This window comes from Garra rufa, chromosome 22 (genome assembly GCF_049309525.1).
Source record: "Garra rufa chromosome 22, GarRuf1.0, whole genome shotgun sequence".
Lineage (NCBI taxonomy): Eukaryota > Metazoa > Chordata > Actinopteri > Cypriniformes > Cyprinidae > Garra > Garra rufa.
In genome coordinates this window covers 37360070-37383805 of record NC_133382.1, presented here as the reverse complement: position 1 = coordinate 37383805, position 23736 = coordinate 37360070, and the positions used below count along the sequence as shown (strand labels likewise).

The 23736-nt window shown below is 27.4% G+C and overlaps 2 protein-coding genes across 2 annotated transcripts in view; one reads left to right on the top strand and one right to left on the bottom strand.

The window, feature by feature from the left end:
* Positions 1 to 2879, top strand: part of LOC141297524 (dedicator of cytokinesis protein 1-like) — a 156818-nt gene extending 153939 nt beyond the window's left edge. The window contains exon 27 of the mRNA XM_073827947.1: positions 2676 to 2879. Coding sequence (XP_073684048.1) covers positions 2676 to 2879 — 204 coding nt within the window. The remainder of the gene's footprint in view (positions 1 to 2675) is intronic.
* A 4961-nt stretch (positions 2880 to 7840) lies between these two features.
* Positions 7841 to 23736, bottom strand: part of LOC141297990 (inhibitory synaptic factor 2A) — a 36704-nt gene continuing 20808 nt past the window's right edge. Inside the window, exon 3 of the mRNA XM_073828480.1 lies at positions 7841 to 8235. Coding sequence (XP_073684581.1) covers positions 8052 to 8235 — 184 coding nt within the window. The 3' untranslated portion in view covers positions 7841 to 8051. The remainder of the gene's footprint in view (positions 8236 to 23736) is intronic.

The following is a 23736-nucleotide window of genomic DNA, read 5'->3' as shown; positions in this document are numbered from 1 at the left end:
GATCCTCACATCAGGCTTTGTACTAATATTAAGTAATTCCACAGAATCAATCTCATGAACTTACTGTTGCCATCTGGAGTGAATCGTAGCCATCGGCGCTATATTTTTACTCGCATATTTATTTATTTTCTCCCTGCTGTTCCTAGATCGCAGCAGTGGGTTTATTCTTATCCAGTGTAATCTGGGTGGACGAAATGGTGAACCTGACAAGGAACTGATCTCACTTCCTTTTAAATCAAAAGCTGCTTTTCTCACATAATACACATTCCAGCAATTACCATCTGTGGTCTAGTAGAGCTTAATGTCAGCTAACTCTGATTTATTTACCACATTTGAATTAAATAGTTTCTTTCTTCTCTTACAAAGTGAAAAAATGGACAATTTCATATCATATGCAGCAATGATTAATAATTTGTTTATACACTAAATACTATTTTTGCTTTGAATTTATTATTAAAACTATGTGATTGAACAATACTTCTGCAGCAATTATTAACCTTAATTATTTACATTTTGTACATTATTGAAATCACAAGTTGTGTTTGTTAACATTAGTTAATGCACTGCGAACTAACATGAACAAACAATGAATTTATGTATTTTATTAAGTCTCCTGGCTGTTATTTAATTTTATTTATTTTAATTTAGTGAACTTTAAGTCACCTGGCCTTTATTTTTTGTTTTTTATTTTATTTTATTTTATTTTATTTTATTCTGTTCTGTTCTGTTCTGTTCTATTCTGTTCTGTTCTGTTCTATTCTATTCTATTCTATTCTATTCTATTCTATTCTATTCTATTCTATTCTATTCTATTCTATTCTATTCTATTCTATTCTTTTTGGCCTGAATTGAATTGAATTGAATTTTTCTGTTTTAATTTATTTTAATTTAGTGAACTTTAAGTCATTTTATTTTAAGTCACCTGTCCATTTTATTTTATTTTAAAGTCACCTGGCCATAATTTTTCTTTCTTTATTTAATTTAGAATTGTATAATGTGTTTTGGCCTTAATTTTATTATTTTTTTCAAGTTTTATTTATTTATTTTAATTTAGTGAACTTTAAGTCACGTAGTCAATTTATTTAATTTCATTTTGTTTTGTGTTTTATTTTATTTATTTATTTTTTAAACTTTAAGTCACCTGGCCATTTTATTTTGTTATATTATTGAACTTTAAGTCACCTGGCCATTTTATTTTATTTTATTTTATTTTATTTTATTTTATTTTATTTTATTTTATTTTATTTTATTTTGTTTTATTTTATTTTGTTTTGTTTTGTTTTGTTTTGTTTTGTTGTGTTTTTTGTTTTGTTTTGTTTTGTTTTGTTTTGTTTTGTTTTGTTTTGTTTTGTTTTATTCTATTCTATTCTATTATTTTTGGCCTGAATTGAATTGAATTTTTCTGTTTTAATTTATTTTAATTTAGTGAACTTTAAGTCATTTTATTTTATTAAGTCACCTGTCCATTTTATTTTATTTTATTTTAAAGTCACCTGGCCATAATTTTTCTTTCTTTATTTAATTTAGAATTGTATAATGTGTTTTGGCCTTAATTTTATTTATTTTTTCAAGTTTTATTTATTTATTTTAATTTAGTGAACTTTAAGTCACGTAGCCAATTTATTTAATTTCATTTTGTTTTGTGTTTTATTTTATTTATTTATTTTTTTAAACTTTAAGTCACCTGGCCATTTTATTTTGTTATATTATTGAACTTTAAGTCACCTGGCCATTTTATTTTATTTTATTTTATTTTATTTTATTTTATTTTATTTTATTTTATTTTATTTTATTTTATTTTATTTTATTTTATTTTATTTTATTTTATTTTATTTCATTTTATTTCATTTTATTTCATTTTATTTTATTTTATTTATTTATTTTTGGCCTTTAATTTAATTCAATTTTAAAAATGCACAATTTCATATTATATGCAATAATAATAATAAATCATTTGTTTATACACTAAATACTATTTTTGCTTTGAATTTATCAAAACAATTTTTTACAGATTTATTTATATAACTTTATTAGTTTTCTTTTTAAACAATTGAATAAAATAAACCTTTAAAATGCATTATACATCCAGAAGTGCGTGCACTGAAGCGTCAGACAGACAACACAGCCACTCTTTGTATTTTTCATGTTTTATTTTGTATAGTAAATAGTTTTAAAAACTGTATAAAATACACAATATTGCACATAATAAATCAATTGCACTTTTTTTTAAGGAACAGAAAACATCTAATCGTCTCTTTAGGCTACAGTAGAGCTATTGAGAACCACAACCGCTGTGATACGAGAGGAGCTCGAAAAGTTGCCAACAGGGAGAGAGTGAATTCAGTGGAGATGCTGTGGTTTTTTTGTCAGTCAAGTGGATTATTTTGCCCTTTTTAAAAGACTTTGGCACGTATCTGCAGACGGGATGCTGTTTTTGGCCTCTGCTGTGACATTCCCACAAAGCTTTGCTCTTGTGATGTCACTCCGTGGGCTCAGTATCGGTGGAGATGATTTTAACCCTGTTTTGCTAGATATTTTTCATTCAAAAAGGGATGTGTGGTTATCCGTAAGGCTTTCACTCTGGTTCTGTATACACTGAGTTCTTTGCATTGCATTGCATTTCACTCACTGGTGGTGAAAACTGAATGTTTATCTAATCCACGTCGTGCATACAGAACCAGACCAAACAACTAGTTAATGCATCTGAAATGCTGCAGCGGTATCAAATCACACAGACGGCGGTGCGCGTCTCGACTCATTTGATGGATAAATGCGTTTGTCAGTTTGCGGTGTATGTGGCCTGTATGTTGTCAGGAAAAAACAAGCTGTTTTCTCCCTTTAGACTGTCGGTGTGCCTGCTGAAGCTGAGAGATGTTTAAGCATCGAAGTGCTTGTAGAAATGATGCAAGGTTGTGTGAGATTCTCGTTTTTTTCACCTCTCTCTATTTTTTGGCCATTTGAGTGAGTTTTAATGACACAAGACATCTATTATTCTATCCAAAAGCAAAGAAATCATATATAGCTTAAAGAAAATGAACCCTTTTTATGTTCAAGAATTTTTCTACTGACATTAAATTTACAATTAAGCATATTTCCCCCTGCAGTACTCATTACCGTAATTTTTAGTATTACATTATAATGTTGAAATGAATATTATCATAAAATAGAAAATAAAAGCATTCAAATAATAAACATGCATACACATTTACATCCCCCTTTCAGAGTCTGCAAAATGTTAATTATTTGACCAAAATAAGAGGGATCATACAGGACAAAGTGCACGTTATTGTTTATTTAGTACTGACGTGAATAAGATATTTCACATAAAAGATGTCCACAGGAGAAAATAATTGTTGAATTTATAAAAATGACCTTGTTCAAAAGTTTACATGCGCTTGATTCTTAATACTGTTGTTACGTGAATAATCCACAGTTGTTGTTGGGTTTTTTTGTTTAGTGATAGTTGTTCATGAGTCCCTTGTTTGTCCTGAACAGTTAAACTGTCTGCTATTCTTGCGAAAAATCCTACAAATTCTTTGGTTTTTCAGCATTTTTGTGTTTTTGAACCCTTTCCAATAATGACTGTATGATTTTGAGATCCATCTTTTCACACTGAGGACAACTGAGGGACTCATATGCAACTATTACAGAAGGTTCAAACACTCACTGATGTTTCAGAAGAAAACACGATGCATTAAGAGAAAACTTTTGGAATTTGAAGATCAGGGTAAATTGAACTTATTTTGTCTTTTTCGAAACATGTAACTATCTTCTGTAGCCTCTGAAGGGCAGTACTAAATGAAAAAATATGATATTTAGGCAAAATAAGAAAAATCTCCATTCTGTTCAAAAGTTTTCACACTACTGTCTCTTAATTCATCGTGTTTCCTTCTGAAGCATCAGTGAGCGTTTGAACCTTCTGTAATAGTTGCATATGAGTCCCTCAGTTGTCCTCAGTGTGAAAAGATGGATCTCAAAATCATACAGTCATTGTTGGAAAGGGTTCAAATACACAAAAAATGCTGGAAAACCAATGAATTTGTGAGACCTGAAGGATTTTTCTGAAGAACAGCAGACAGTTGAACTGTTCAGACCCAAGAACAACTATCACTAAACAAAAAAACAGCTGTGGGTCATTCAGGTAACAACACAGTATTAAGAATCAAGTCTATGTAAACTTTTGAACAGGGTCATTTTTATAAATTCAACTATTATTTTCTCTTGTGGACTATATGTAAACGTCTTTTATGTGAAATATCTTATTCAGGTCAGTAGTAAATAAACAATAACATGCAGTTTGGTATATTTAACATTTTGCTGATTCTAAATGGAGACTGTAAACATTTGACCTCAACTGTATATATCATTTTAAAATTATATTTTAAATTGCTAATATTATTAGATATTATTAATTAGATTAATTTGTTCCATAGGTATGAATTTATTATTAAAGGTAATGAGAATTCTGGGTAAAATCTGTTTAATTGTCAAAAAAGGGTTCTTTTCATTTTTTACTTCATTTTCTTTATGCAATATATCATTTCTGTGTCTCTTTTGAAGTATCACCTGAATGTTTTTTTTTTTCTTTTCCCACCTGTGACTGAATTTCTTCTCTCTGTTCGGAGCAGTCTTTTGAACACAGAAGATAAACTGACCTGCTTTCATTACTCTCTGAGACCCGTGACGCATACATACGCTCCAGGAGATCTTATTTGCTCTGATGTTCTTCATCATTTTCACAGCAGGAACATTATTTGATTCAGTGCAGGTGTAGAGAGTGCAGTCGCACTAGACAGGATGTGATGTCACACTTTAGGGATTCTTTTTTTTTTTTTTTTTTAAGGTAAAATAGATTCAAAATAAATTCAAAACAATAAAATATAAATCTAATCTACTTTCCTGCAACAGCTTTCTATTTTATATTGCACCAACAGCTCAATCTGAGACATTTAGAGCCTGTATTGGCCAAATATCTAATATACCAGTTCACCAAGTCTAGTTTGATTGCAGCTTTATGGTGATTATCACATGACTTCCTGTCACAAAATAGTGATTGTTTGCTTATGTTTCCATGATTACGCCTGTAGTTGTAATAGAGTGCAACAGTCGTGTTCCAGAAGTAAAATGCCATTCATTTTCTCCATAGGGAAATTGGTTTTTAACAATAACTTATTAAAGACAGACCTACTGTGAGCTCTGAGTTTGGTAATCAATAATATGTGACCCTGGACCACAAAGATAGTCTTAAATCGCACGGGTATATTTTTAGCAATAGCCAACCATACATTTTATGGGTAAAAATAATATTTTTTTCTTTCATGGCAAAAATCATTAGGATATTAAGTAAAGATCATGTTCCATGAAGATATTTTGTAAATTTCCTACTGTAAATATATCAGTTTAATTTTTGATTAGTAATATGCATTACCTAAGAACTTTATTTGGACAACTTTAAAGTTGATTTTCACAATATTTCGATTTTGTGGTACACTGAGATTGCATATTATCAAATAGATGCATCTCAGCCAAACATCGTCCTATTTTAACAAACCATACATCAATAGAAAGCTTATTTTTTTAATAAAATATAAATGTAATTAAATTTAAAGCACTGTTTTTTCATGCACCTGTCAGGTTTGAGATTTTGGGCTTTTTGGTTTTTCATAGTGTTTTTTTTTTTTCAGACTAGTGCAGAGAAAACATCAAAAATACACTGTTGCTTGTTTCTTCTATAGCACTTTATCTATTTGTGTCAATAGGTTTCAATTACAGTACATATTTTTAAAGGCCGGATTTTTTTTTTCAGTAGCGCTTAAACACATCAAACTTTTTATATTTTTATTCCTGTCTGTATCCTAAAGGTTTTTACAGAGGGATTTGTTCATATATAATTTGCTTGATTATATACAACATTTTATTCCCCCCAAATTGTAAAAATATATAGCAATATTTAGCATAGTGTCTGTTCTAAGTAATTTCTGATTTATGAATTGACTCTAATATTAAAAAAAAATATTAAACAAGAATTTTGAAACTGACTTCATCCAGTGTTTGGATTTAATGTACTAGGTGTTCATTCAAATGAGTGAATATTGAATTAAATAATGCCTCATTTGCATTTTAATCCTAACATTTAAAAAAACTTGTAATACAAAAAATGTTTGCAATTATCAATATAATCATTCAACTAGTTAAGGCGAATAACTTATATATTATATTAACTTATTATATTATATTATATTAATTAATATAATTTTTTTTTTTTTTTTTTTTTTAATAACCCTATTCACCTGCAGTCTCACCTTAAAAAGACCCTTATGAATAGGGTCCAGGGTCACATATATGCTTTAGTTGAAGCCTCCACTTCACATTATTTTACCTGAAATTTAACAGTGGAATCAGTGGTGGAAAACTACATTACCCATAATGCTTTACAGAAAATTCCACTAATCAGAGAGTCACAGCAATCAAATCTTTTCAAATGAATGAAACTTATAATTTATATATATATATATATGCATTATGGGTAATGTAGTTTTCCACCACTGATTCCACTGTCAAATATATATATATATATATATATATATATATATATATATATAGTTTTCCCTTTGTAAAAAACTTTTGACTCTAATATTAAAAAAATAAATAAACAAGAATTTTTAAACTGTCTTAATCCAGTGTTTAGATTTGATGTTTGAGGTGTTTATTCAAATTAGCGAATATTTAATTAAATAATGCCTCATTTGCATTTTTAATCCTAACATTTAAAAAACTCGTAATACAAAAAATGTTTGCAATTATCAATATAATCATTCAACTAGGTAAGGCAAAAAACTATTATGTAATTATTTTTTTTCCTTCCCCCTTTTCACCTTTAGTCTCGCCTTAAAAAAAAAAAAAAAAAGATGACCCTCATGAATAGTTTTGTGCTCCAGGGTCACATATATGCTTTAGTTGAACCCCCACTTCACATTATTTCACCTACAATTTAACAGTGGAATCAGTGGTGGGAAACTACATTACCAATCCAAGAAAATTCCACCAATCCGAGAGTCACAGCAAGCAAATCTTTTCAAATGAGTCTTTTTTTTGCTTGTGATGCTCTCCGTAGCTGGTTGATTTCGTTCATGGCTTAAAACAGTCCCTATGAGAAAAATGAATGGGAAAAAGATACTTCTGGAACACTGTTGAAATGCACTCCAAAGAACATCATGTGAAATTAAATGATTTGAAATGAACAGACGTTGAGTTGAAAATGCTTCATATAATTCAAAAATCCAATAAGTGAGAGAAGTTTATATATATATATAGTGTCTAGAAAATCTTTAAATGTGATTATTACGAATCTAGAAAAATAAGTCATACTTTTTTCCTTATTGTTTTTTTATCCTGGTAATAATAGTGTATGAAAGTTTATATGAATTCACAGAGGCTTGTAGTATTTCTGTATAAATCCCCTTGTTGTGGCTTCACCGTTTTGGGCTGCAAATAATTACATCCTCTGGTTAGTTTTCTGTTCTCGATATCCATTAAGTTCTCTGTGAGAAACATCATCCAGTGCATCTGAAGAGTTGTGCTTCGATTTAATGCTGCGATTTCCATGAGAAAGAGAAGACTGAAATGAAAAGTCCGGTTCGTGTTTTAAATCCTCCTGATTTCCCAAAAAGCAGGATGACGACCAAAAAAAAAAAAAAAAAGGAATTGCAAAACAAGATTTGTTATTGATCCAGTTTGAAATAATAACTTCACACTCAGCGTGAGGGAAATAGTCTCATTATTCCTTTTTTTCATTTTCCCAGGAGAAAATTCCATTATTCTGATAAATATACACACATATATTTTATATTAATACTAGCTGCGATATTTCCAAAACCAAGTTCAGTACTCGCGTCCTTAAGGTACCAAAGGGGCAAAAACCAAAAATCAATCTGATGGGATTTTCCTGAATCATCCTGATCAGAAAGCGGTGAACTGATGCTCCTGTAGCGATGCTTTCTGTCGCTCCTGTATGGAAAATATAATGGTGAGTCGTGTATGTAATCCTGCCGTCACAGAAACCAGAGTTTCCAGCGCGCGTGTTTCTTGGCCTCCGCTTTGGACTTGCGTTTAGGCGTGGAGCCGATGGTCTCCTGAGGATACGGCAGAGGGGGGAACGGGGACTCCTCGGTGGGACACAGTCTCTTCATTAGAGGCTGGAGCTTGTCTTCCTGCAGTTTAAAGTCCAGCTCCACACTGCAACACAGAGACACAAAAATTGCAGGTTTAGTATAAAAATACTGGACATGCATACTACACAAGTCAGATTTTCAGTCAAGTCGATTTCTGAATCAATCAGGATATTTTATTAGTGGTTTAGGACTTAGTTTTTGTCTATTTGAGAATTCATTGGATCATAAAAAGTAGCTTTTGCATCCCAGAATTGAGGCAAAATGGAATGCATGTCTGCTGAAACTGTGTCTAAATTGATATTATAATAACTTTTTTAAGACATGCACAGATGAGTTATGCACAGTAAGACCAAGAATATGTATTTACAAGTAATTAGAGACTGTTTATTAGACTACTGAAAGGTCATACTGACGTTCACCCTAATATCGAAGTATGAATATGTATATATTTCATAAAGAAAATTAGGGTAAACATTTTAGACCATATTTTTTTACTACTTAGATTTTTTTTAAGGGCTAAATACTAAATACTGTTTTTCAAAAAAGTATTATTATTATTATTATAATAAATTAATGAAACTTATATTAGACCATAAAGGTTTTATAAAAAAAATGAAAGAAAAGCCAGAAGAGCTGTATTGTGTTGTGTTTTGTTTTATTACTTTATTTTTATTTTTTTCTTAAATTTAGCATATGGTGCATGAAGAAAATGAAGTCTTTTTTTAGCCCATAAATGAATAATATTATTAATAATAATGTTACCATTTATGATCTAGAATAGGCTTCATGTTATTATTATTTATTATTAAAAATAATGATGGCTATTTTAGACCATAAATCTTAAATTAAATTAAATTAAATTAAATTAAATTAAATTAAATTAAATTAAATTAAATTAAATTAAATTAAATTAAATATTTTATAAAAAAATGTTTTGTTTTGTTTTGCTTGTTTGTTTTTTTGTTTTTACCCCCCCCCCCAAAAAAAAAAAAAAAAATTGTTTCTTAAATTTTCCATATGGTGCATGAAGAAAATAAAGCCTTTTTTAGCCCATAAATGAATAATAGTATTAGTAGTAATAATAATAATATTACATTTATGATCTAGAATAGGCTTCATGTTGTTATTATTATTATTATTAATTTTATTTATTATTAAAATGAATGATGCCTGTTTTAGACCATAAGTATTTTATTTTATTTTTTCCCCTGAAAAAAAAAAAAAAAAAAAAAACATTTAGCATAAATATATATGTGCATGAAGAAATAAGCTTTTTTTAGACCATAAAGGTATAATAATAATAATAATAATATGAATATGAATATGAATATGAATAATAATATTAATATTAATAATAATACCTTTATGGTACATTTGGCTACATTTTATTATCATTAGCAATAATAATAATAATAATAATAATAATAATAATAATAATAATAATAATAATTTTATTACTATTATTGTTCCTTTTTGTAAAATAGTCTTTTAAATTTAGGCTTATTTCTGTACACAAATAGAAAAAAATACAATAAAATAAAATAAAAAATTGAAGAAATAGTCAAAATTGCATTTTTCTAACTTCTTGGCTTTTGGCTTTTTTCCGCTGACATCTCAAGCATTTTTGTTCATTATCTTTGCATTTTATGTGTTGAAGAAAGGTAGCAGTGGCACAATTGAGTTTCCAGATGGTTTAAAGCTGCTGTTTTGTTGTATTTTCCTTTGCTGTAAAGCACTGAATTCAGATCTTCAGGTTCTACAAATGAGAAGCTTAATGATCTGTGATGTATTTCACTATGTTTCTCTCTTTCTCAGTGTCCCTGTAGAGTATAGTTTGTAGAGTTGATGTTGCTGGCTGTGTAAAGATGAGTGTGTAAGTGTGCGGCCCTCTGCGGGTGTTGCATTGTGGGATTTATCCTCTGGAGATAATCCAGCGTCCTCCACACATCTGATTCCTCAGATCAGTCACATTAAACTCCACCATTAGAGAGCAGAGATGGAGAGATGAGGATGGAAGAGGGAATGTGATGGAGAGTGGGATTATTTCACTCCAGCAGACTGGACAAACTTCAGTCTCTTGAAGGAGAGAGTGTTTGTGTACTTACAGACCAGTACACTGGATTTGATCTGGTCTTTGTGTTTGTAGTTCTAAGATGTGACTGGATAAGCTGTTTTAAAAGGCCTTTTCCAAAACACGACAAGTCGACTTGAGCTGATTGTGGCTGGTGGTTGATATAATGTGGATATTTCTGATATGATGCAGTTTAATTATAGCAGTCTTTTTTTTTACAATTATATGTATTACACAATATTTACTCATTTATTTAAAAAAAAAAAAAAAAAAAAAAAAAAAAAAATATATATATATATATATATATATATATATATATATATATATATATATATATATATATATATATAAAATACACAAAAATACTTAAAATAAAATGCATTAAATAAGATATAGATATAGAATATTAATCCAAAAAATTTAGACCATAAAAATATTTGTAATAGTATTTTTATTTATTTATTTTACTCATTTTACATACCTATTGTTGGTAGAATTTAATTTTTAGATTTCTATTTATCAGTAAAGTGAGTGTAAAAAATGGCAAGATAAATATAAAAAAAATAAATAAATAAAATTGCCATATATAAAATCCACAAAAATATATAAAATAAAATGCATTAAATAAATTGTGAGTGTATAAAATTACACAAATATATAAATTAAAATATATATGAAACATATAAAATACAAAAATGCAATTAAATAACATAATAAAATGCATTAAATAATCATTAGTTACAGAAAATTTATCCAAAACAATTAAACCATAAAAATATTTTTATTTATTTATTTTACTAATTTTATATATTTATTTTTGGTAGAATTTAGATTTTCTGTTTATTTGTTAAGTGAGTGTAAAAAAATGACATGATAAATGTTAAAAAAGGCATATATAAAATGTAAAATATTACAAAAATCTATAAATTAAAATATATTTAAAACGTATATAAAATCCACAATATACCTAAAAAATAAAATACATTAAATAAATGAATAAACATTAGATATAGAAAACTGAGCCAACAAATTTTGACAACAAAATATTATTATTATTATTATTATTATTAGTTTAAAAAATATTATCTTAAATTTTGCATAAATATGTATAAGGTACATAAAGAAAATTAAGCCTATTTAGACCATAATAATAATAATAATGATAATAATAATAATAATAATAATAATAATAATAATAATAATAATTATTATTATTATTATTATTATTATTAGAATTATTATAACAACATAATTTTGTTTAAAAAAATCTTAAATTTAGAATTTTTTTGTAATAAATAATAAACATTAGATATAGGAAATTAAGCCAAAAATTTAATATTCTCTTAAATTTAGCATAAATATTAGAATATTATTTCTTTATGCACATTTTACACCATAAATGTAGTAGTAGTAATAGTAGTACCAATCATATTAATAATACTACTACTAATAATAAATAATAATGACATAAATCTGTATAATTTATAATTTTTGCTGTAATATAATAATAATAATAATAATAATAATAATAATAATAATAATAATTTATTATTATTATTATTATTAATTTTTTCTTTTTTTAATTACTACAAAAAATAAAAATAATACATTGAATAAATAAATAAAAACATTTGTTGTGAGGGCAATGAAAATGAAAAAAGAAATAAAAAAAAACAGCATCTGACTGACAGCGGTTTAACATAAACAGGATCTCTCCTGCAACATTAAACTACAAAGCTCCATAAACTACTGCCAAATTATCATGAGAGTCGCTCTCAGAGAAACTCAAAGTGGCTTGTTCAAAGAGCTTCTTGAGACTTATTGAGATAATGAGTGATTTGTACGTGTCTCTCTGTAGCGAGAACATGGTCATATTGATAAGGGCATAATTACCAGGTTGTGCTGTGTGATTAATTTGCTAATTGCTGCATTGCGCTGCGCCTGAATGCAAAGGCCAGACACACAACCAACACACACACAGAGTCCTCAGTAACACACACCTTACGTAACCTTCCACTCTCATGAACCCAAACACAGTTTATATGCAATTCAGTGCTTTATAACCTCAATTCAACATGTTTCTGAAAGACGTCTAGTGCATGAAATCAACAGGAAAGCATTGCGGTTCATTCACCTCATTTGTCACGTTGAATGGCAGCTCTTTGTTTGCCATCTGCAAAATAAACTCGTCACTGTGGATGCGTCACATTCGTGAAATACGTTAAAGCTCTTTGAGTGTTAAAATTCGCTCTCTGTCTGTTAATGTGATTGAAGAGAGGAATGTGAGTCTTTCATTATATTACCACTCAGAAACAGATTGCTTTTGACTCTCAAGACATGACAGGCAACTATTGATGAGTGGAAATGGAAGAATATCCACTGCATGTTTTTTATTATTATTATTATTATTTTTTTTTTTTTTTAAATGCCTTGGCAACAGAAAAAGCTGAAACTACGTAAATAAAATACTACTACGTAAACGCTGTAGATCTTCTAGCAAAATATGCTTGTAAATATGTTGTGCATCTTCATGCAAGAAATGTAATAAATTACATATACATGTAATAAAAAGATAATACATTTTTAAATATATAATACATTTTTAATATATATTTAATATATATTTGAAATATTTAATTAATGATATATATGCCAAAAAATCTAAAAATGTTTGATTATTTTTTAGTTAATACATTTTATTTAGTTAATAAAAAAAACTATAAAAAGCACTGTAAATAATTATAATTTCTGTATTTCAGTAAGTAAAATTTGGTTTTATTTTAATTGAATCAGCTAATAAAATATATTATGTGTTTAAAATATATATAAATGTTGCATCTTTATTTGTTTACATTTGTATATTTAAATACATTATTGATTTTTACTAATTAAATGATGATAAATAAAAAAATGACTGTTAATTGCAAATTGTATGTTTTAGGCAACAATTATAATAAATTATTATATAATGCATTTTATCAGTTTTAAACGTTAAAACATTTAATGAAATTTGTTTATTTTACATAAAAAATGTTTTTTTATTTTACCTTTTTAAAAATATTTTATTTGACTTTTTTTTTCTTTTTCTTTGAAAAGTGTGGGTTTGAGTTCATGAACCATCCCACAAATTGTATATATTTTATTTTATTTTTTTATTTTTTTAATGTTTTTAAACTGTTCAAATATTTACTTTAGTGTATATATTTATAGTAAATATTAAATATTTGTGTTTTCAATACATTTAAATCAGTACGTCAAAAAATATAAAATGACTATGCAAATTGCAAATTATATAATTTAGGTAACAATTATAAAAAAATTATATTTTTTAATAATTATTTTTTTGTTCTTTATTTAATTTACTTGGAAAAAAATATATATATATAAGTAAATATTTGTATTTTTAATACATTTAAAAAAGCAGTTTTTGTTGCTAAGCTGTACTTACACATTTAATAATGTATATTATTATATTATTTTCATTACGCATTTACAAAAACATATATATTTTTTATAAATATTTTAATTACATATATTTAAGAAAAAAATATCTTTTTTTTTCTAGTAAATATTGGTATTTTTAATACATTTGAATCAGTAGTCAACAAAAAAAGTTTTTGTTTCTAAGCCGTATTGACACATTTATTCACTGATTCTCTGTGATTTATCTATTTTTCTTAGAACTGACACTCCTATCATATTGTGAAAAAGCTCATTTCTAGGTCTGTAGAATTAAACCTATTTTCGTCTCCATAAGCTCTTCATGTTTCCATTTAATGGCAGCAAATTTCATTCTCTGAATTGGCACGCACCTCTTTTTTCTGCCAAGGCATGACATACGTTTCAACGCTCACAATTTCTAGCTTTCAAACCACAAATCAATGTTTAATATTTCTCTCAAGATCAATATGCTTCCCCGCAATATAAACCAGAGCATCATTAGAGAGGAACGCAGTGAAGTGGCTGTCCAAAGAACGTCAATATTTCATTTGCATTAGTGAGCCAAACGTGACGCTGTTTTCTTCTGACAGGCCTAGATTTCTCTCTCTGCGACGTTTGCTCGGTTTATTTCACTGATCGTTCGCCGCGTCTCCTGCTCTCCGCCCACGACTGTTGTCAAGCGCGAGAGTCCTGTCGCTTTTCTATGTTTTTGAGCTGCTAATTAGAAACTGAAAGGCGTTGATAAGAGCTGTATATCCTCTCGTTGCCCCTGCGCTGTTCTTTAATGTGGTGTAGGCTTTCCTTCCCTTCATCCCTGAGGATGAGGAGTGGTTTGATCTGGCTCTGCTCCTCCTGTGCAAGCTCATTAACGTCTGAGATCTTCTCATCCCGTTCTTATCTCGGCATTTACACAGGAAACGCATCACTGCGGCGGTTAAGTGCTCTGTGTGACCTGATGTTCATCACATCAGAACAATTGTTTGCTTGTGTGTTTGAGATGTAATAAAAGCGGAAAATATTGGAGAACGTTCCACCCACATCTCCAGCTCATCGGTGTCAGTTTCCAGTGTTTCGTCTGTTTTCATGTGGATTTCTGGATCATTTAAAAAGTCTCTGAACTCTTTTTTTTTTTTTTTCTTTTCTTTTCTTGACCCAATTTCAACTTTTTTTGGTTTGTTAAAAAAATCTAAAGATGTTCAAGAAGTGTAGTGCTGTTTAATATCTTCTAGTTATCAACACATTATGCATTTTGAAAAGCGTGGGTTTGAGTTCATGAACCTTCCCACAAATCTTGTTTTTGTTTTAATGGTTTATTATATATATATATATATATATATATATATATATATATATATATATATATATATATATATATATATGTGGCTGCAAATTGGTGCATGCATGAAACAATAAATTTTTCCTATTTTATTTTTTATATTTCAATTCATTTTATATATTTTTTAATTTAAATTTATTGTATATTTAAATTTATTTTTTATATTTGAATTCATTTGAAATATTTTTTACATTTTATATATATTTTTTTTAATTTATATTTTATTTTACTTTTTATTGTACGTTTTATTTTATATAATTAAATTCATCTTATATATATATATATTTTACATTTTATTTTATTTTAGCTTTTTATTGCTTTATATTCTATTTTACATTTTTTATTTTTATTGTACTTTTTTTTCTATTTTATTTGTTATTTTACATTTTTTGTATTTTTTTATTTATTTTTTATTTTTGAAAAGCATTTTTTGAATTTTTTTTATTTTAATTCTTTTTATATATTTTATTGTTTGTTTTACATTTAATTTTTCATTTTATATTTTATTTTTTACATTTCTTATTTTATATTTAATTTTACATGTTTATTTTATTTCATTTTATTTTACATTTTTATTTTTATATTTGAAACAAGTGTTTTTATTTTATATTTTATTTTACTTTTTTTGTTTTTCATATTTGAAACAAGTGTTTTTATTTTATTTTATTTTACATTTAATTTAATTCAATTTGTTTATTTTACATTTAATTTTTTTTATAATTTTTTTAATCAGTTTTTATTTTTATTTTTTTAATAAAAGCATGGGTTTGAGTTCATTAACCTTCCCACAAAGTCCCAAGACTATCAGTATCAGACATTTCTCAGTATTTCCCACGCAGTAGTTTGAGTGAGTCTCTGTAAAAATACCCGGCCTCGACGACAGATGAAAGTGACGGAACTGATGCTATAAAGGAAATGAGACGGTCTTCATTTTCGGGTCTTGCTTTGTGGCAACAACAAATGAAAGGAACATGTTTAGGTGTGTGGTGAGGGCATCGCAGCCCAAAGAGAAAGACAGAAGGAAGGAATAATGAATGTTTCATTAAAGCTCTTCCGAGTCGTTCTCTCACTCAGATGATTATCGGGGCTCGCCGTCCCTCCGCTAATGAGGCTGAGATTGGAGCCGGACGCGGAAAGGCCTCGACCCGCGCTCTTCATCTCCGTGTGTGTTTGCGTGTTCCTCTCCATTCTAACGAGTGTCAGTGACGCGGATCCGGTCGGATGAACGCCGACAAACATGACAGACGGCACAACGTCTCGGAAAAGCGTTTGGAGTCAGAGCCGACGAAGCCGGCGTGAATCCCCCAGCGGTCGGCATCAAACGCGGTTGACTCACAGACCGGCGCTGCTGTGAGTGATGAGAGGGCATCTGCTGCTAATGAGACACACATTCACGTTCACTGGGGTGTCAGTCTGTTGTCTCTGGCTTCGGAGAGGAAACTCATCCGTGCCAGAGTCGCACACTGACACAAACACAACACGGTTACAAATCCTTCCAAATCTCACCAGACTCAAGCCAACTAATTAAGCTAACAAACTTTCACAGCTAAGCAAAAAAAGCTACTAAAAATCACAAGAGGCACCAAGGCTGGGCAATGAAAATAACCATAATAAAATAAAAAATATATTATATTACCAATTAATTAGTCATTTCATTTATAAAAAAAAATCATCTATATAATCATTATATATTACCAATTAATTAGTCATTTCATTTATAAAAAAAAATCATCTATTTAAATATATAAGTATATATATATATATATATATATATATATATATATATATATATATATATATTAAGAAAACCAATCAAAGAAATTAAGTATTTAATTTTATATTAATTGCATATATTTTGATTTAATTGTTATAAAAAGAAATGTAGTTACTGGAATACAGAAACTATTATAACTGTGTACAAAGTCTTTTAGAGTTTTTTATTAAATAAATTAGATTTGAACAACTAATTTAATTTAATTTAATTCAGTTAAAAATAAGCAAACAGTTTTATATTTTTGGGCATATATACAATTCATACATTCACAAGAGGCACCAAGCCTGGGAAATGCAAAAGAAAAGAAAAGAATGAATGGGCAAAGCAAAAATAAAGTAAAGCAGAGTAAAGTAAAATAAAATTACAAGAGGCGCCAAGGCTGGACAATGGAAAAAATAAAATACAGAAACTATTATACAGTATACAAAGTACATTTTTTTTAATTCAGTAAATGGAATTTTAACAACTAAATTTAATTTAGATAAAAATAATTAAACAATTTTATATTTTTTTTCATATATAAATTTCATAAGTACACCAAGGCTGGGCAATGCAAAAAATAAATAAATAAAATCAAATAAATGACAAGAGGCACCAAGACTGGGCGATGGATAATAATAATAATAATAATAATAATAATAATAATAATAATAATAATAATTATTATTATTATTTTTTTTGTTCTATAATATTTTATATTTTAATTAATTAATTAGTTATTTAATTTATTTAAAAACATCTATGTAAATATATAAATGTAAACAAATAATAGAAATGCAGTATTTAATCACATATATTTTGTTGGCTGATTTAATTGTTAAAAAAATACTGGAACTATTATAACTATACAACGTCATTTTTAGAGTTTTTATATACAATTTTATTAACAAAATTAAAAATAATTTAAAAATATATTTCTGAAAATTACAAAGTTGTTTTTAGAGTTTTTTTTATTAAGTAAATACAATTTTTATAGTAAATCAAATAAATTAAGTTAAACATAATCAAACATTTTTTTTTCTTTCTGCCATATATAAAATTACGTTTTTTCCTTAAGTGAATTAAATTTTATTAACTAAATGATTTAAGTTAAAAATAATCAAACAATTTAAATGTTTTGGCATATAAAATTACAAAGTTATTTTTTAGAGGTTTTTTATTAAGTAATAAAATTTTATTAACTAAATAAATTTAATAAAGTTACATATAATCAAACAATTGTATATTTTACAAGAGGCACCAAGGCTGGGCAATGCAAAAATAAAATAAAATTTTATTTATGAAAAGACAAGTTATTCCAGCATCATGATGCTGCATTTTGTAAAGTTTTAGATTTGAAAGCCAACAATATAGCAGAAATGATAAAGCTGTACTTTTTTTCATGCCTCACAGCTCAAATCTCAAGCTTTTTAATATTTTTGCCCCCAGGCATAAAAAAATAATAATATTTGAAAAATATGTATCTACACTTCTAAGCGAGAATCACAGATCGCAAATATTGCTGATAGTGATGTATATCCAGCAATCCTATGTCGTATTCTCTCTCTCTGTCTTTTTGTAAGGTATTAATACAGCTGTCCATCATACTTTGCTTCGCTCTATCCACAGATTAAACCGTATCTCTCGAAAGTGTATACACACACACACACACACACACACACACACACACACACGCACACGCACACGCACACACACACAGACACACAGCTTCACTGTGGTATCACTGTAGTATCTATAGCAACCAGCAGCTCTGTGTAAAGCTGGAGTTTTAACGCCAGCATGGAGAACATCATTACTCCAGTAGACACAGAGAGAGAGAGATGTGCCGATGTCTCTCCATTGAGCAGTTAAACATCTCTGTAATGTCGTCCGATCCTCTCCCTTCAGCTCCGCTCCAATGGAATTGCCATAGCACTGTAACTTCACAGATAGTAAAGTAATACTGTAATGTTGGCTCTGATATCCAATGAAGACGTCGCAATATTAGACGTTTCTGTTCTTGGTTTCAAAAATGATTCATATTGAAAAAGTTCTTATTAAATGAGTAAAAACTAGTATTAAATAAGGTAAAGTATTGGAATAATAATATTAGAAATTAGGGATGCACCGAAATGAAAATTCTTGGCCGAAGCCGTAGCTGAATAAACTGAAACACTGTGCCGAAGGCCGATTACCGAACACGGTTTTTAGTGTTTTTCCCCTCATGTATTTTGCCGATTTTCTTCACCATTGCATAAATGAAATAGCCAAAATGTGCTTTTTACAGTTTTGTCTTCCTTTTCAAAGAAAAAATCAATTAAGAAACAACAGTTCAAGATTTTTTACTTAACACTGAACATTTTTAACATTCTAGTAGACATTATAGCCTACCAACAAAGCACAATTTAACTTAAAATTAATAAGTTAGTAAAATATTTTTTTTGGCCATTTTTAAGACCCCCTTCTTGAATCAGGCATGTGTTTTTTTAATGTACAAGTAAAAGCAGCCTTGCTGAGCAAAGGAGAATGTTATAATAAATGCATTATTAGAGCTGTTACAATGATTGTTATCATTATTTGTGTTACTTTTTTGTTTTATTTTACAGAACAACAGTCAAATGACAATGCTAAAATTTATGAATGTTGACTTTAATTTTTTTATTTTATAATATAATCTATAAATTAATATAAAATAATTACAATTATATAGCAGTATTTACCTCAGTATAGTCTCCTACTTAACACATTTCTGAAATTTATTCATATTTTAAATTAGCTTTTGTTTTTTATAATTTCATTTTAATAATTAATTTATTATATAAAGTAATCTATAAAGTAATATAAGAATAATTAAAATTATATTGCAATATTTTACCTCAGTATTGTCTCCACATTTCTATAATTTATTCATATTTGAAATGAGCTTTTTTCTTTATATTTTCATTTTCATTTTAATAATTAATATAATGTAAACAAATATATAAAGTAATATTAAAATAATTAATTATATTGCAATATTTGTCTCCATACTTTCTACATTGTCATTTAAATTAGCTTTTGTTTTTATTTTTTCAGTTTGCATTTTAATAATAAGTAAATATAGTTGTATAAAAGTAATAAATTATATTGCGATATTTTACTTTAGTATAGTCTCCATACTTTCCACTTTTTCATAATTGATTCATATTTTGAATTTGCTTTTTTTATATTTTCAGTTTTCATTTTAATAATGAATATAAAGTGATCTATAAAGTAATATAAAAATAATGAAAATTATATAGTCTTCATACTTTCCATGTTTCCATAATTTGTTTCAAAAATTAGCTTTTATTTTTATTTTTTATTTTAATGAGAATTAATATACTATAAATTACTTAAATTAAATTATGCATTTTTTTTTTTTTTTACCTCAGTATAGTATAAGGGGAAGGCAAAATAATAATAAATAAAATAAAATAAAATAAAACAGTAGTCTATGTACTTTACTTACTCTTGAAGGTAAATATTGTTACCAGAAATGTACATAATGTTAGTTGTAATGTTAATGTACTAATATACACCTTTTAGATCTAGAAAAGGTATATGGCTGTCTATTTGAGAGACAATTTTACATATTTTTTTTTCTCTGCGGGTTTAGTGTACTAAAGTAAAAGTAGAGACTTTAGCAAGTGTGTGTGAGAAATCATGTCCAGTCAGATCGAGATTCGTATTTTGCAGTCCCTTGAAGCACTGGCTATTAAACAGTTATCTCTCACCAAATAGACCCTCGGAGATCAGTATCCCGTCTGAACGGACGACCGCATTAGGAAACCTAAGTCTAGTGTGATGAAATGCAATGACATGGTTACCGGGAGAACAAAGCGTGGAAGAAGTTTAGCTCCAAGCAGCTCGACTTCAGATAAATTGAATGCTGCTAAATCCGCTTTTATGGGTGCGCGTTTAACCATCACCCCAGGGAGGGGAAAAAAAGAAATAAATTGAAATAGTCTGCGTGTATTTTTCAGTTGAATAACATTAAAGGAATGTTCAGGGTTTAATACATTAGCACAGAAAGAAATTTGCTGTTTTCAAAAATAAATAAAATAGAAATGTAAAAAATAAATGAATAAAATGCTGGTACAGTAAGGCAATAAATTATTGTATTTCATTAAATTTTTCTGAAGATATAGTAATTATGGAGGCTTGCAAAAAAGTAAATAAACAGATTAGTAAAATATAATCTCAAAAATCAGAGAAAAACTATTATTTAGTTTATTTAGAGAGGCTTTCATAATTTATTAATATTTTAAATTAGCTTTTATTTTTTTCATAAATTTAGCTTTGAATGTAGTTTGGATTTTAGTAATTTGGTTACTTATTCTTTTGTCATTTTCATAATTTTTTTATATGTATTTCTATTTTGCTTTATTTTATTTATTTTACTTTTTTATATACAGTCCTGCCTTGCCAGTGTTATTTTTCATTTATTATTTATCGATATAATATTATTGTATTATTATAACATTTTTATATTTTAGTTTTCATTTTAATTTTAGCTTATTGACATTTCATTATTTTTTTAGAAGTTATAGTAATTATGGAGGTTTGCAAAAAAGTGAAAAAAAGTTTCAAAAATCTAAAAAATGTCAGAATTGTTAAAGAAAAAGTGTATTATTTATTTATTGTTACTTAATGGCAGAGAGGCTTTCATAATTTATTCATATTTTAAATTATATTTTATTTTTTATGAATTTAGCTTTAAATGTAGTTTGGATTTTAGTCATTTGGATACGTTTTATTCTTTTGTCATTTTCATAATTTTTTCACTTTTTTCAATTTTTTACTATTATTGTATTATTATTACTTTTTTATATATTAGTTTTTATTTTTATTTTAGCTTATTGTTATTTTATAATTGTATTTTATTTCTTTATATTTTTAGAAAATATAGTAATTATGGAGGCTTGCAAAAAAAAGTTTTAAAGTTAAAAAAAATATATAAGAATTGTCAAAGAAAAGTGTATTTAGTATTTATTTATTGTTACTTAATGGCAGAGATGGGCTTTTGCAATTTATTAATTTTTTAATTATTTTTTTATATACATTTAGCTTAGTAGTTTGGTTACTACTAATTCATTTGGCATTTTAATGTTTTATTTTCATTTTTATTTATTTTTTCAGTCAAGTGTGAGTCACAAATATTTTCATTTTAATTTGCTATTTTGGTACTAAATTTATTTTTAATTAATCATTTATTTATTTGTTTATTTATTGTCTAACATTTTAGTGTCTCAACTTAAACCTATTCAGTTCTTAATAAACTGATTTAAATGCTTACATATGTAAACACAAAATGCTTCACATTTCAGTTTGTGGGCTTTCCGGATGCTGGCAGCATCTTAATATACGTGTGATTTTTGCAGCCAGCGATGAGTTGAAATGATTGTCTATGGAAATCGACCTCGTGTTGGAAATGCTGTCGATTTGGCTTAACTTGTATTGATCTGGGAGCGTTCTGTAAGAATGTCAGCCAACGGAAGATCCTTCAGAGAGACTGAATGCACGTCAGTGGAGTAATGCGGAGTGATGGAGGGATAATGATGCAGGAAATGAGAGGTGGAGAGAAAGTGCAGAGGGATGCAGAAGGTTAAACTGAGAAACTGAAGCCTGAAACAGTGTGGCTGTCTTCCAGGAGCTGCTGTATGGAGAGGTACTGTAGGTGCCTGCTAAAGCGGATTCGTGACTGGAATAGACCCTCATGAGAAACCGCACACAAACTGTCAGAAACATTTGCCAAGTTTTAATCCATTCCAAAAAAAGCAGCACAGAGATTGGGAGAAAAGTCAGGTTTTTTTAACAAAAATATTTTAATAGTTTAAGTTTTAATTAACAAATGTAGTTGTCTTGTGCAAAAAAAATAAATAAAAATAAATAAATAATAAAAATAAATAATAATAATAATTTAAAGTACTATTTTATTTTATTATTATTATTTTTTTTTTCATTTAAAACTTTTTCATATTGTATTACTTTGTTTCTGTTCAATTACATTGACTTGTGCATCAATAATCTTTAAGGAATATATAAAGTACTAATTTATTTTATTTATTGCAGTTTTAGTTATCGGTTTTAGTTATTTTAGTATATCAACATAGTTCAGTTAGTTTCTAAGGAATATTTAGTTCCTAAAGCTTTTTAAATGTAAGTTTTTTTATTTTATATTTTCATCACTATTTTATTTCACATGCCAAAAACAAAAAACAACAAAATGTTTATTTTTATTCATTTTTTTAACTTTATTTCATATTTTATAACTTTGTTCAACTACACAAACAAATTAAAGATAACTTTAATATACATTTATTTCATACTACTTCTACTTCAAATCAGACTTGAAATAAAATAAAAAACTTACTTTATTTGGAGTATTTCTTTATATTATGCTTAAATGTGTTTTAATGTAATTATTAATATTAATGTATGTGTGTTTGTGTGCATATATTATAAATATCTAATATATACATATAAATATTAAAATGACACACTAAATGTAAATATACATCAAAAATAATAAAATATTAATTAAACTTCATGGATATACTTAATGTAATTTAAATTACAATATATAATTAATTTTAATTCTATATTTACGTTAGTTATGGTTTATTGATTTATATTAATATTAATATCATATATCATTTTGAAGTTATTATAATAGTTTATTGTTGTTTTTGCTTCAAACATAGCTCTAATTTGTCAACACCAAATGTGTAAAGTTTAACTAAGTTTCAGAGTCGCGTAACAAAATGTACTGTAAAAGTATCTTCCTAAACGGTGTTATCTCTCATGTGTATGCGCTTAAAAATATTACACGGCGTAGGCTTACTCTTGTTTACACCGATGACACACAGAATGGCTTCACATCCACATAAATCATGCTAATAGAGTTCAGTCTGAAGGAGCTAAAGTGCTCTACTTAGCATAA